We start from the raw sequence: 14,814 nt of genomic DNA on the forward strand, positions 1-14,814 counted from the left end.
TCCAAGGACTTATTTAACATTTTTTGGAATGTCCAAGGACTTATTTGTTCCAAAAATTGTCCAAGGACTTATTAACATATTTTGGAATGTCCAAGGACTTATTTGTTCCAAAAAATTGTCCAAGGACTTATTTAACATGTTTTGGAATGTCCAAGGACTTATTTGTTCCAAAAAATTGTCCAAGGACTTATTTAACATGTTTTGGAATGTCCAAGGACTTATTTGATCCAAAAAAAAGTCTAAGGATTTAATCATTCCAAACAAGAAAGTCCATTGGTTTTTATTGTACTTTTCCCAATAAAAATAGTCTATTAACATATAGTCTTGGACTTGATATACTTTTTAATTATTTTTAATCATCACATGGTGAAAATATTAACAAGGGTATTTATTCTGGTATCAATGTTTCTGAACCCAAAAAACTGAAACCGTCTTCCTTTTTTGTTGCATAACTAATCCAAACCAAACCAAATGAATCCAATGTATCCCTCACGAATGTCAGGCGTGGGGGGGGGGGGGTCAAGATGTACGCAAACCCAACCTCTACCCAAAAGAGTAGAGTGGCTGTTTCCATTAGACCCCCATCGTGTAAAAAGTGTGTGAAAGAGAGAGAATAGACCGGCCATTTCTGTTTATCGGTTTATGCACCTATTTTGTTGCATAACTAAATTTCACAATTCAGTTCCGTATCAGAACAGTGAAGGCGTATCCAAGATATTTTTCGTGTATTCTACAACTGACTGTATCAGCATCATTTGACAAGGGTCTCGTTCTTTGCTGCAGACAAGTTTAGGGATAGAATTGATCCGAACAAGGAGAAGATCCCACCTCATGTTCTGCAAGTTATTGAAGAAGAACTGAAAAAACTGCAACTCTTGGAAGCCAGTTCAAGTGAATTCAATGTTACACGTAACTATCTTGATTGGTTAACTGCCTTACCCTGGGGTAGCTATAGGTATGTTTTGTATTTTATCAATCGACTGTCATCTTGGTGTATATATATATATATATATTTTGCATTACTCATATTCCGTGGTAGGGTGTGGAAAAGAATAATATGTTTTGTTGTAGAAGTAACTGGGATTTCATTAGTAACTATGAAGTTGCAAGTTATGATGAAAATTAGTCCTAATAGTTAATATAATTACGTTTTGCTCCTTGCCTAACTGAATAATGCGTAAGGGCATAACATTTAAACTTAACCATGTGTATAGACAGAAACATACCAGTTAAAAATGTTCACGTACTCTTTTTTCATCGATCACTTTACTTTTGGACTTTTGATTGTCTTGAAATTTCAGATTACGGGCTCCAGGTTCAACACGTCTCCTTATATGCCTGGATTTGAGTGTGTTGCCTTTTATTATGTTTGATATACTTGTAAGTTCAATGGGCTATCATAAGTTGTTTCTTTTTTCTGTCTGATTAGTTTGCAACTGGTAGCTCCTAAAGAAAAGGATTTAAAGGAAAAAGGAGACATATGATCATAGATAAATGTGACCATATTTAATGTTTAGTGACATTGTTATGTTAGAAAGTAAGTTTAAGGGAAGACACTATCTTTAAAAGCATAATTAAATTATGTGTATGCTGTGAGAAGGATATGGTTTCTATTGTTTCCTCTTACTTGAATTAATAACAGAGCTTCCATCAGGATTAATTCTTTTTGAAATGCAATTATAGGAATTCGATCATGTGCTATACCATTCTGCATTTTGTGTGTTGTAACAGAGCTTACTTTTTCTTTTTTGATGCAACTGCTTTTCTGGCTTATATAAATGCAAGTAATGCCATTGGCCACGTACATATGCTTATTGTTAAGCCTTGTTAACTAACTTCAGCAATGAGAACTTTGATGTCCTACGGGCTCAACAAATTCTTGACGAGGATCATTATGGTTTAGCTGATGTTAAAGAAAGGATACTGGAATTTATCGCAGTGGGAAAACTCAGAGGAACATCACAAGGTTAGTTTATTTTCATCTACGTAAACATGTAAGCAAACCTGGTACTAAATTTTGTTGGAACTGTAAGTTGTAAACATTATTAGCTCGTACATATAATATATTGCAATCAAGCTGAAAAGAATATGTTGGATGGATTATATTGGGTGAGAGGAGCAAATAAAAATGTAAGACAGAGATAAAACCTACATTGTTTTGGATGAAATTGCAAGTGCCAAATATCATACACAAAAGAAGCCTACCATCATTATATATTATTATGATGGGGGGGGGGGATCCCTTTGATATATTATACACACACAATCATATATACATGCATATGAATATACAGATATAAATACATATCTATGCATACAAATCCATGCGTATACTATATACGTATATGTATAGAGAGAGACCTAGGAAGTGGGGATGCTTTTACCCATGTTGAACCATTGTATTAGGTGCTTTGGGTCTCCAGTACTTCAAGGTTGCAGCAGGGAGTACCATGCATGCTTCATGTGGCATTGGCTGTTTTCTGAATCGTCGATCATGAGTTCACACTGATACAAGAATGGGGATACACAATACCAAATTGGGATATAAATTCACAATTTCTAAAGTTAGAAAAATAAAGATAAAATAAAAAATAAACTTAAGTTTATGATTGTGAAAGAGGAAAAACAAGAGGACACAAGTTGCTTTTTATAGAGACACTAATTAAAAGTAACAACATGATAAGGCTAAAATAAAAATCAACTTAAGTTTATGATTGTTAAATAGGAAAAACAAGATGACACAAGAAGTTGCTTTCTATGGAGATCCAAATTAAAAGTAACATGTTGCTTATACAAGACTTGTATTCTTGTTGCAGGAAAAATCATCTGCCTTTCTGGTCCTCCTGGAGTGGGTAAGACTAGCATTGGTCGTTCAATTGCACGTGCTTTAAACAGAAACTTTTATCGGTTTTCTGTTGGTGGATTGTCTGATGTTGCCGAAATCAAGGTAAAAGAAGAGCATTAAGCATTCTTGTACACTTGATTATTAGCAGTATCATATTTATATTAACATCTAAGATCATACCAGGGTCATCGTCGAACCTATATAGGTGCAATGCCTGGGAAAATGGTGCAGTGTCTGAAAAGTGTTGGAACGGCAAACCCTCTTGTTCTTATTGATGAAATCGACAAGGTCAGATATTTGTGTCCGATCCTGTAGAACTAGAGGTTATGTTGATTTGAGATTAAAAAAACCTAAATTATATTATATTATTGAACATTTGGAAACCATTTTTTAAGTTTTGTCTTGATCACTTTTCATTTCTTTTTCTTGGCCACAGTTGGGAAGGGGACATGCAGGTGATCCTGCAAGTGCTATGTTGGAGCTGCTTGATCCAGAACAGAATGCAAATTTTTTAGATCACTACCTGGATGTTCCAATCGATTTGTCAAAGGTTGGTGACCATGTGGTGCTGGCTTTTTGTTTCTTGTCATAATGGGTTGCCTTAACCTTTAACTGTTGAAATCCCCCTCCCTACACTGGATGCATTAGAAGAAATAAAGTGAAAATAGCAAAAAGAGGATGGTTTTCTTCGTTCTTGGACAATGACATTGTGTATAATGGTAGTAGATTTAGTTAAAATTAATGTCTTAAGTATGTCTTTCTTTTGTTGTGTTCTAGTGTTTCAACCACTCTCAGTTAGCAACTAACCACTGGGTTAAGCATTTTAAAACAATTAAGTGGGGTTAACCTGAAAAGGTGGGTACTTATTAGGTTTGCCCCATTTAGCAGATTATACTAAGCAAATATTAACCTGGTATGTATCAGAATTTTATCATATATTTACATAATCTAAAAGTAACTGCAGTTTAGATGATTAAATAAACTGCTTTATGTGTTAGCTTAATTGCCGCTTAGGTGAAAAGCACCTACCTTCATTTAGCGCATTATAGAACACTACAATAGAAGAAAGGGAAATTGCAACTTGAAATGAGGCTTCCCAGGGTAATTTTATGTACAAGGTTACAGTGGTCGCTTGTTCACCTTACTGTTTTTTCTTAAGCGATTAAAAGTTATGGTATTTTGACTTTAATTCCATGCTTTATGACTGCTTAATGCACAAACAATTACATTGCTTTTAACTTAAATCTGTATGTATGTGTGTACAACATGATCCATTAGAAAACAAAAAGTGTGACAAAGAAAATGAGGAGAGGACAGACAAATCCTTTTGCCTTCCATCTTTCGGGCCAAAGTTAAAAACAAAGAAGGAATATAATTGTTCTCTACTTGGAGAAATACCTGTTTGAGAGAGAGAGAGAGAGAGAGAGAGGTAAAACGTAGCAAGCAAGGGCTTTCTTGGATGCTTTATACGTGGAACTGAAAAAAATGTTAAAGAAGAAGACTTATTTGTGCTTATATTGTTCTCTAATTTTTTCTTCGTATATTTAAGTCAAATTAAGCCACTGCAGTCTAATATCAATGGCCTTACGCATAAGGATGGCTCTATTTTTCTTGTTCTCTATATGCCAGTTTATTTTGTGTATGGAAAATAGTCTCTTTTATATCAAAGAGAAGAAATTGGGCACCTTTTTCACTTACCCTGCTAATCCTCTGTCATTCAACTGTGCGCAAGACATCCTAAATAATTCTCTCTCGTATTTGACATATTTTAGACTTTAGATACACTGAATGTTTTAGTTTTAGTAGTGTGCCTTTTGCAGCTTTCTTGCACATCCATATCTCCAGATCGCATGCACTTTTTTGCGCCTTGTGTTCTTCACAGTGCCCAATCCATCATGCGCATTTGTAATTAGAATATTTTGTATGAGTTAGGTGGGCCTTGAGATGGTTTTGGTATATATTGCCAACAAGTTACTTTGTAATTTTTTTTTGATGACCTCATAGCAGTTTGCTCAGAAGGTTTCAAATGTCATGATATTTTATATTTTAATTTAGGTTTCAAGATGCATAGACGATTCTTATGTAAAGTTTGCAAAGATGATCAATCCTTACTATATTGTAATTAAGCGTACAAAAGGATTTTGTTTCATTGCAGTATTTTGGGTAGTGCTCTCCGCGATAAGAGTGTTCTTATTTTCCGAGACATCCAAAAACTTGTGCAACTCGTGAAGTTATGCTAAATTTGTGAAATTTCACTGCAGGTTTTGTTTGTATGCACAGCAAATGTAGTGGAAACGATACCCAATCCACTCTTGGACAGAATGGAGATAATCCCGATTGCTGGTTATATTACTGATGAGAAAATGCATATTGCCAGGGATTATTTAGAGAAGAGCACTCGTGATGCATGTGGTGTCAAGCCTGAACAGGTCTCTCTCTCTCTCTCTCGTTGAATTAGGAATGATGACAGTTAATTAGCAGATAAATTTTGTATATGTGGATAAAAAGTGATTGCTATATGTTCTTTTCAGTTATGCAATATTCAATTTTTTTGCTATCCAATATATGCACACAGAAAAGGAAGAGACTTGGAATCATGCAGATTTTGCATCTTCTACTAGATTTGTATTTTTTTAAATACAGGTGTAACCATTCGAAGTGATAAGATTTAATCTGGCTTGACAAATATTAGGTAGACTACTATTATGTTAAAATCGAAAGGAAAACCTTGTATTGGGTATTTATTTTGGAGAATGAAACTTGATTTTATTTATATATCCTAACTAAACAAAATATATGCTTAAATCCAAGGTTCACAGTTTTATGAAATTTATCAATTTGAACATTATTGCTTGGTGAAGAAGTGGTGTTTTTAAGGTCTTGCCATACATGTGTGTTAGCTCTATATATATAGACTCACGGGAATTTGAGTTCTTATTCCTACATTTTCCACCATGATGGTAGTTTTTAGAACAAGCAAACTCTCACTTTCTCATCAGAAAGAGGAACTGGTTTCAGTTTTTTGAATCTCTTTAGAATTACACTGGACATTTAGAGAAAAATAATGTGTTGTCATCTTGTAAGGAAAAAAGAATATTCTTTTTTTGATAGTTTCAGTTGCATCTAAACTTAGGTTCTTTAGCATGTTACAGAATAACAAGTAGTAATGTCTTAAAGTCTGCAGTTTTAGTGCTTGATAATTAACAAATCAAGTCCTTTTGAAATTTTCAGGTTGAAGTGACAGATGCAGCTCTTCTTTCTTTGATAGAAAATTACTGCCGAGAAGCAGGGGTTCGGAATCTCCAAAAACAAATCGAGAAGATTTACCGCAAGGTTTGCCTACTACATATATGATTAATTTAATGTTTTTACCATTGTGGCAGTCGTGTGACCAAAAATGTATTCAAGATGGATGCATGTTTTTAAATGTCAGATGGAAAACCTTTAATGTTTGTTTTAACTTTCTTGTAGATTGCTTTGAAACTAGTCCGCCAAGGAGCACAAAACGAACCTTCAGGTTTAGGAAGTGAGCATCACGGGGAAGCAGAATCTGCTGGTGAATCGAGGGAAATTTCATCTGATGAGCAAACTCAGGGTGCAGCCAAATCGAATGAGACTAACCATGAACCTGGATCTAACACTACAGAAGAAGCTGAAGTTGTCGAGCCAAATGTTTCAACTGATCAGGCTTCTGATTTAATGGTAAAGCAACTAATGAATCTTTGGTCCCCCATGATTTTCAGTTTATTTAAAGAAATTTGTTAAATTGCTAGTTCAGTTGACTAACAGTCATGAATCTATGTATCATCTGGTTTTGTGATCATTCCAGGATTCCGAGACAACCATAAAATCCCAGGATAATGAAACACCTAACACAACTGAGAAAGTGTTGGTTGATGAGAAAAACCTCATGGATTATGTTGGAAAACCAGTTTTCCATGCTGAACGCATGTATGATCAGACACCACTTGGGGTTGTAATGGGTCTTGCTTGGACCGCAATGGGCGGTTCCACCTTGTATATAGAGACCTCCCAGATTGAGCAAGGTGAAGGGAAAGGAGCCCTTAGTCTAACCGGACAACTTGGTGATGTGATGAAGGAAAGTGCCCAGATTGCTCACACCGTTGCCAGAGCAATATTGGGTGTGAAAGACCACGAGAATCCATTTTTTGCAAATTCCAAGCTTCATCTACATGTCCCTGCAGGTGCTACACCTAAGGACGGGCCTAGCGCTGGTTGCACCATGATCACTTCCATGCTCTCTCTTGCAATGAACAAGCCTGTCAAAAAGGACCTAGCGATGACTGGGGAAGTAACCCTCACTGGGAGGGTCCTTCCAATTGGTGGGGTATGTCACTTTTGGCTTTACAATTTTTTTAATGTATAATAACATTTATACGGTGAATACTCACGCACACTAGTCATCATTGGTGACGTACCGACTTTTGAACCCTTGACCTCTTGGGAGGCTGGGTTCTACCGGGAATGACCATTTGGTGGCTTTATAGTTGATTGCTCCTTCGGGTCCATGGAAGTTGCAACATTTGAGGTGACACATGGTTTGTCGTGATTGATTATTTGTCAATCATTCAATCACCTTTCAATACAAAACATTTTTTGTGATGACGACAATGGACATGAAAGTTCCTTTTCTTAAAATCCTTTTACAAGCATGGCGTCTTTACAGAAACAGTCTCTCTACTTCTTGGAGTAGAGATAAGGTCTGCGTACATTATACCTTTATCAAACCCTATTCACATGGGATTCACTGAGTTTGGTTGGTTTTGGTTTTTTAACGATAGACATGAAAGTAATTTTGTTTAAAAACGCTGTCTTTCTGTGTAAACATAGGTGAAGGAGAAGACTATAGCTGCAAGACGGAGTGGTGTGAAAACTATAATTTTTCCATTGGCTAATAAAAGAGACTTTGACGAGCTTGCATCTAACGTGAAGGAAGGCCTTGATGTACACTTTGTAGACGACTACAATCAAATATTCATACTGGCTTTTGAAGACCTGCAAATGGAAAAGTAAGCCCTCATAAATTTCATCATTCGAGTACTGGAGTGTCGTTCCCTCCATTCTCAGGTACTACTTCTGTGTGGGATATACTGGTTTATTCTCGCTCTTCCTAACTGATCCACCAATGAAGCCAACAAGTTTGCTGTTGAAATTCCCCCCCCCCCCCCCCAAAAAAAAAACGTTATGAAAAAAAGATTTTATGCAGGGGAAGCTTTTTACATATGATTATTGTTCTTTATTTGGCACTTCAATATTTCTTGTGTTACATGAGTACACACACACTTGTAACATGATGCATAATAGCATTCAATAAGAATGCTAACTTATGTAGTGCCATGAGTTAAAATACATTACTCCGAGAATTTTGATGTTATGAATTCCCATTCTTTCATGGAAACAATTGTTCTACTCTTTGGGATAGAGTACAAGTCTGCATACATCCCATCTCTGATCCCACCTCTCCAGGTGGGTTAATACTGGACTCATTTGGTTTATTCTTTTATCTTAAAGATAAACGTGTCAAGATTGTATATGATAAGGTAAAGGTCGTTTTGCTTGTATGATCTATGGAAACAAGTAAGCGTGAAACTTGGCTTATTGGGACTTTTGTTTGACATGAAGTTGTTGATATTGTGATAGATCTTATGAAGTGACACAATTGAGCTAGGGTTGTAGCTATGATTTGCTATATGGATGAGATTGTGACAACGTTTGAGGTATTTTTGCAATGGGACGTTTGTTAACATGATTTTATTCAAAACACCAGCCGAAACTAACTTGTTATTTAAGTATATTTAGATGGACATGATAAGTAACCGTTAATTCAAATCAAACCAAACAGATTCTGTAAATCCTATGCAAAGGTATTAAAATATATGGAAACCTAGAGACTAACCGAGTGTGTGTCTTTTCGCTTACTTACCATGGAAGATTTCAGTTCTTGCCATGCTTATTCAATAAGGTAGAGGACACCCAACAAGCACTAATTTGGTAAACAACTTTAAACTTAGGAGCCGTTTACGTAAATGCTTACCCGGTAAACTCTTATCGTTACAAGTTAACATTGTAATTTATTTTAACGTGTAAGATTGTAGTATATTTAGATGATATCGTATGCAACAATTTATCCAGTAAGCGCTTACCTGGGTAAGAGTCGTTACATTCACTTACCAAGTAAGACTTCATTTTTATTATTGCTCTGACCGGGTAAGATTTTTGATTCTCAACATGTTCATCTGGTAAAGAAAATTACCCAGTAAGTACCTATTGGATATAAATGTTTAGTAAAAGGCCCCTAGAAAATATATATACAAAAACTAAAAATAAAACGTCAACTTTCAAATCCATACAAACTAACATACACTTTAAATTAGATCTTAATTTCTCTTTGAGGAAGGTGATTTATTGGTTTGATTTTAAGTTGGCATACAATCAATTTCTTGCGTTTAGTTCCACATCTTTTTGGCTGTGTTTTATTTTGATAGAAATCACGTTATCATGGTTTGACCTTGTTTTGTCCAAAATTGCAAATTGGTTAAACACCAAAACCCACAAACAATAGGTTAAGTAACACAAGGAACAATGCTGGTTACTTAAAATCCTAAATCAATCATGAACCAGGGTCGAACGAGCCCAAAAGTCGACATCCTGAACAAAAGTTTGAACACTCAAAATGTTTTCAATGTGTAATATCATAAAGATTCTTATAAACATAGTGAAACAGCTATCTTGAAGCAAATGAAGAGATTGTGACGAGATGACGAGATGCAAGATTCTAAATAGCATAAGACACAGCAGCAAGGTCAAGTCTTGGAAGCCACAACGTTTTTCCAAGGCGTGACTTATGACGGCAAATGTTCTTCTACTGTTAATAAATCACTGATGCTAAGTAATTTAAATTAAGTTATATATTAAAACTAACAAATAAGATATTAAAAAGATAAGTAAAATCAAATATGATATTACAAAAACTGCATCAGGCATTGCGTGGATAGAAATCCAAAATGAAACAAAGTTACAAAACCATGGGTAGACGAAAGCACCGAGAGAAGTCTACTAGTAAATGATCAAGTCATAATGCTTGAAAGTGAAACAATTTAAAAAAAATCAGGGTTTGATTCTAATGACTACTTTTGCCTAATCACAAACTACTCATTTCAACAGTTTCATAAATTGTAAAACTTGAAAACTCTACTCATTTCAACAGTTTCGTAAAAGTTTAAAGTCAGAAAACTTAACTCGCCCCGTCCCGAGTGCCGACACACTAAATATCCCATCGCCTGGAGAAAAACAAGTTGCTACTCTTGCAAATAAGCGTTAAAAGATCGTCACAGTACCACCCACCACCAACTCCAGGTTTGCATGCAGCAGCCACTGCAAAACCGTCCAGATTTTATCGAATCAAAACATGTTAAGAACATACTAACTAAATCAGGGTAGTAAACCTATAACTATTAATTCAACGAACTTTGCCTTAGTTCCTATTTAGTGCAACAAAGATTTTTTTATCTGAATCAATGCAACAAAGTTTTGTACACGTTTTGACCGGTAACCTCATCTTGTAACATTTGATGACGTGAATGCCACGTAACTCTTTTGTAAACATTTCCAACATCTTCTGTAAACCAGCATCCAAGCATTTAACGTCACAAGCTCAACGTATTATCAGTCAAAATTGGCAAATAATAGAAAAATATGTTCCCATGCCATCATTACATTTGAACTTAGTGCCATTAGCATTTTGGGCCATTGCCAAGCAGAGGTTTTGGTCCGTTGCTTCATGTTCTATATTTTTAGCAATTTCACAAGTAGGTTGTTTGTTTAGAAATGATGTGTCAAGCACAATGGTTCAAAATGCTAAATACTCTTAAGCTTGTAAGAATTAAGTGGGTTGAGAAATGGGAACAGGAGTAATTGTGCTGACAATTTGCAAAACTATGAACAAGAAATTTGAGAAATCACAAGTATAGCCATGGAGGTCATACATATCGAATCAGTAGCTAAAAGACTAAGGTGCCGTTTGCTAAATGCTTACCAAGTAAGCACTTACCAATATCACTTACCTTACCGATCAAACATGGCAAGAACCGAAAATCTTACCCGATAAGAGGCATGACAAGGACCGAAAATCTTACCCCATAAGAGGCATGGCAAGGACCGAAAATCTTACGCCATAAGAGGCATGGCAAGGACCAAGAGTATTACCCGGTAAGCACTTATCGGGTTTAAGATGCTTACCAACAATCCGCTGGCCAAGAATGTTACACGAAAGGCAAGTGCAGAGATGTTTCTTGCCGCTAAGCGCTTACCCGATAAACGTTTGGTAAATGGCCCCTAAAGCAATCCCCAAAAAATTAAAGCTATTATAGTAGAATTTAAATCTCGTCCATATTGCAAAGCACCGTAGCTTAAGTTCATAAAATGTCAGAACATATACTACTTTTACGAAGTATAGATTACTTGCATTTTGCTGTAATTAATCAAAACAAGGGAATAAAGATTGTATTAGTTGGTGGCACTTGCCTCAGGCTCTTATATTTGAGGACTGGAAGAACTGTTGTAGATCAGTTTGCAACATCATCTGCAGTGTCTTTCACCTTCGATGTCTCCGCCAACTTCCTTTTCTTGGATGTAGAGTCCAAATTGTCCTTTTCACTTTGAATTTCCTTTTCTTTTCCTTTGCCTTCTTCAACCTCTTTCTCTTTCCCTTTTTCTGATTGAAATTCACCATTGGAAGGAAACAATGGAGGTTCTCGACCACTTAAACGACAAAATACTTTTTCAACCGTTTCATTTATTTCCCTCCCCAGTCCATTGTTGTCTAAAATCAACTCCCAAACTGATTTAGAGGCCTTCTCAAGCACAGGGATTCTGCATTAAAAAAAATTAGAATGTAATGCCAGACTTATATGGAAGAAACAGTGAAGTAACTATTCAAATGTCTGTTAGGGGTAAAAACATCAGCTCTGAGAGAAAAAATGGTCAACTTTAGTTGAAACTTCCAAGTTCCCAAGAATTAACTATGATCAACACAGATAGATCACTTGATCTGAATCTAATTCAAATACTCACTCAAGTTCTTGGCGAAGAGCATCAAACAGTTCCCTTTTAGTTTGTTTCTCTGCCCCCGGCGTGTTGAGAACCTTACTCTGTTCTACCATTTTTATAGTGGTACTCTTCAGCTCTTCCTATACAAAGAAAACAATCTCAAGATTGTATAATTGAAGAAGTGGAACATAAATACAAAAAGGTTAGAAGATGAACAGACTACCCTTTTATACCTCATGCATTTCAAATTACATGTACAGTAAAAATGGTTAAAGTTCCTAATTTTCTGACATTAAGCAACAATTTTCTATTCCTAGTTCCAAAGAGCTGTGGACAAGCTACCAAAAAGACAACGAATAACTACACACCCTCTGTTTGCCCGCACTCTACAATGGTGTTATGTAATACTCTTCCACTACAAAAGCTCCAATTTCCACCTTTGTAAGTGAAAATTCTACAGAACTGGCAATCTGGCATCATACTGAAGGGATGATAACGATAGAGTGATTTTGCAGTTTCGATCAGACTGCACCCACAAAATGGAAGGGATGCCTTACAATACAAAACATAAACTGTCTGCCTAAAAATTGTTTAATGATGCAGTTTCAGTTAGATTTCCAGTTTCATCTGCCTGGTTTAAGGTTTGAGCTTAGTTGCCTGACCATGATGAAGTTGGGGGTTTTTGTTGCTCCACTTCCATTTTATCACTTAGCAGGTTTTCGGTTGTTTTTCAATAGAAGTAGGTTGAAAACCTAGACCTTATCAGTGTAACAAGATCTCCATGGCCGCCTAATTTTTATGAAAAAGTTGAAACAGAAAAAACAGAAAGTGGAAATATGAAACGGTGTTAATGCACCAGACTAAGGTTCTTTTTCCCCCTTGTGATGCTACAACCACAACCTCCATCCTGTAGTTAGAGTTTGCTTCTGATCAAATATATTTAAACTTAGTACTTTTCTGAATAAAAATTGCAGAGGTTTTATGTGTCTAGCCTCCCACTTCTTTTCTGCAATACCTCTTATAGTTGAATGCAATTATCAGGTTTCTCTACAGCCAAGACAATTGATGTCGATTTCTTAACTGGAAGCAAATCCATATCACATTTAAATATCAGATCTGGACATGTTTTTTGGAGGAGAGAGTAATAAGTAATAATGACAATTTTCAATTGGGTATAACTCAAAAGATTAAGCTTGTGTCTCTTTCTTCGGCATTCGCATATAGAACACAGCATACTGTAAGACTAACCAATTCATGTTGTCTAAGCCTAAGAATTACAATGTCAAATATGAACCCTAACAAGAGAATAAATATCAAAGACAGAGATCTAGCACAGAATGGAAGAACTAGAACCATGGGAAGTGCATGGACATTCTTAAGAAAGAGCACCTATCATGGTACTTCAGTTTAAGAAGCAAATCTCACTTTTCACCACAAAAAAAATACATTACTTAGTTTCATTTTGCAGTTCTTAGGATTTAAGCATTCCCCATTAAACTCTTGTGATGTCAATGTTTCAAATATCATTCTTTCAATTATTCATATGAACTAATTTCTATTGCCTCTGTCCCTTGTCTTACTAAAAACTTACAGAGTTTCTTTCCAATTTAATCAAGTTTCAATGTTTCACAGGTGCTGTTAAAGTTAAACGAGTTTCGAGGAAAGGGCAAGAGAAATATGATCAAATAGAAAATATACACACAAATGATCGTGAAAACATTACTACGGGAGGGGAATAGCATGAAAACATACATTCGCTTTCAGCTGATTAATAATTTTCAATCTCATAGTGTCAATTGTGCCATCATTCATCAACGACTCCAATACATCTTCCGGAGTTATCACTGAAGATGATGATTCCATTTTAAATCCCTGAAATTCTCAATTTGCAATTATTAGAACTAATTCAAGATGAAAACTTCCCCTCGCTTTTAAAAAGGGAAAAAAAGTTAGGGTTTCAGATAAGCTGAAGTCGAAGAAGGTGAGATGCTTACAGATTCTGAAGTATACTAATGGAAATTCTGCAAGATTAGATTTTGATAAGACGAGTTTGTGTTGGATATCTGATGACTCGAACGAACGAATGAACGCCGTCGCCGTCGCCGTCCTCCTCCTGGTGTTTTCTTCGTCGGACTTGCTTTCGTTACTTTGAAGGCCCGGTGAAGTCTCCAAGCTCAATTCTATTTATTCACGGTTTCAATCTTTTTTCTTTTTAATCAAATATCGCTTTAGAAAATATTTAAATATTATCTTTTTTTTTTTTAATTTCTTAAACCACATGTCATCATAAAAATCTATAATTTGATAAGGATAGTTAACGAACCGAACGAACACGAAAGAAGTTTTGTTCATGTTCGTTCGTTTAACTTAACCGAACAAATGAACGAACACGAAAAGTAAACGAACGAAAATTTTTCTGTTTGTATTTGTTCATTTAGAAACCAGATGTGTTCGTGTTCGTTTATGTTCGTTCGTTAACATGCTAAATGAACGTAAACAAACGGGCTAAACGAACATAAATAAATATTATTTGAATTTAAAGTAAATAAACAAAAGATTATATATTAAATCTAGTATATAAACGAACATAAAGGAACGAATATAAACGAACGTTCACGAACATAAATGAACGAACGAGACTCTTGTTCATAAACGAACAATTTTTTTTTCCATGTCCATTCATTTATTAAATAAACGAACTTCCTGCCGAACGGTTCGCTGAATGTTCGGTTCGTTTACAGCCTTAAATTTGATCAGATAATAATAAATTATAATTAAATATATTTTATTATGACATGATATTAAATAATTTATTGATTAGTTATAATAGAATAAAATAAAATAATTAAATACATTTTTTAATTTAGTTTACGAAATGTTTTTATTTAATAAACAAATCT

The 14,814-nt window shown here is 35.3% G+C and overlaps 2 protein-coding genes across 2 annotated transcripts in view; one reads left to right on the forward strand and one right to left on the reverse strand.

Annotated features, from left to right (window-relative positions):
• Positions 1-8,029, forward strand: part of LOC112516489 (lon protease homolog 1, mitochondrial-like) — a 12,999-nt gene extending 4,970 nt beyond the window's left edge. Inside the window, exons 11-20 of the mRNA XM_025123553.1 lie at positions 784-955; positions 1,842-1,966; positions 2,817-2,947; positions 3,029-3,133; positions 3,282-3,395; positions 5,107-5,274; positions 6,077-6,178; positions 6,317-6,547; positions 6,675-7,193; positions 7,697-8,029. Of these exons, the coding sequence (XP_024979321.1) occupies positions 784-955; positions 1,842-1,966; positions 2,817-2,947; positions 3,029-3,133; positions 3,282-3,395; positions 5,107-5,274; positions 6,077-6,178; positions 6,317-6,547; positions 6,675-7,193; positions 7,697-7,879 (1,850 nt within the window). The 3' untranslated portion in view covers positions 7,880-8,029. The remainder of the gene's footprint in view (positions 1-783; positions 956-1,841; positions 1,967-2,816; positions 2,948-3,028; positions 3,134-3,281; positions 3,396-5,106; positions 5,275-6,076; positions 6,179-6,316; positions 6,548-6,674; positions 7,194-7,696) is intronic.
• A 1,765-nt stretch (positions 8,030-9,794) lies between these two features.
• Positions 9,795-14,097, reverse strand: LOC112517111. Its single transcript, XM_025124437.1, has 5 exons — positions 13,909-14,097; positions 13,667-13,786; positions 11,939-12,054; positions 11,390-11,737; positions 9,795-10,240 (listed from the first exon to the last, which is right to left on the reverse strand). The coding sequence occupies exons 2-4, from the start codon at positions 13,775-13,777 to the stop codon at positions 11,431-11,433; spliced, it is 534 nt and encodes a 177-aa protein (XP_024980205.1). The 5' UTR covers positions 13,778-13,786; positions 13,909-14,097; the 3' UTR covers positions 9,795-10,240; positions 11,390-11,430.
• Positions 14,098-14,814: the final 717 nt, after the last annotated feature.

Source organism: Cynara cardunculus (assembly GCF_001531365.2).
Source record: "Cynara cardunculus var. scolymus isolate 2C chromosome LG 8, CcrdV1, whole genome shotgun sequence".
NCBI lineage: Eukaryota > Viridiplantae > Streptophyta > Magnoliopsida > Asterales > Asteraceae > Cynara > Cynara cardunculus.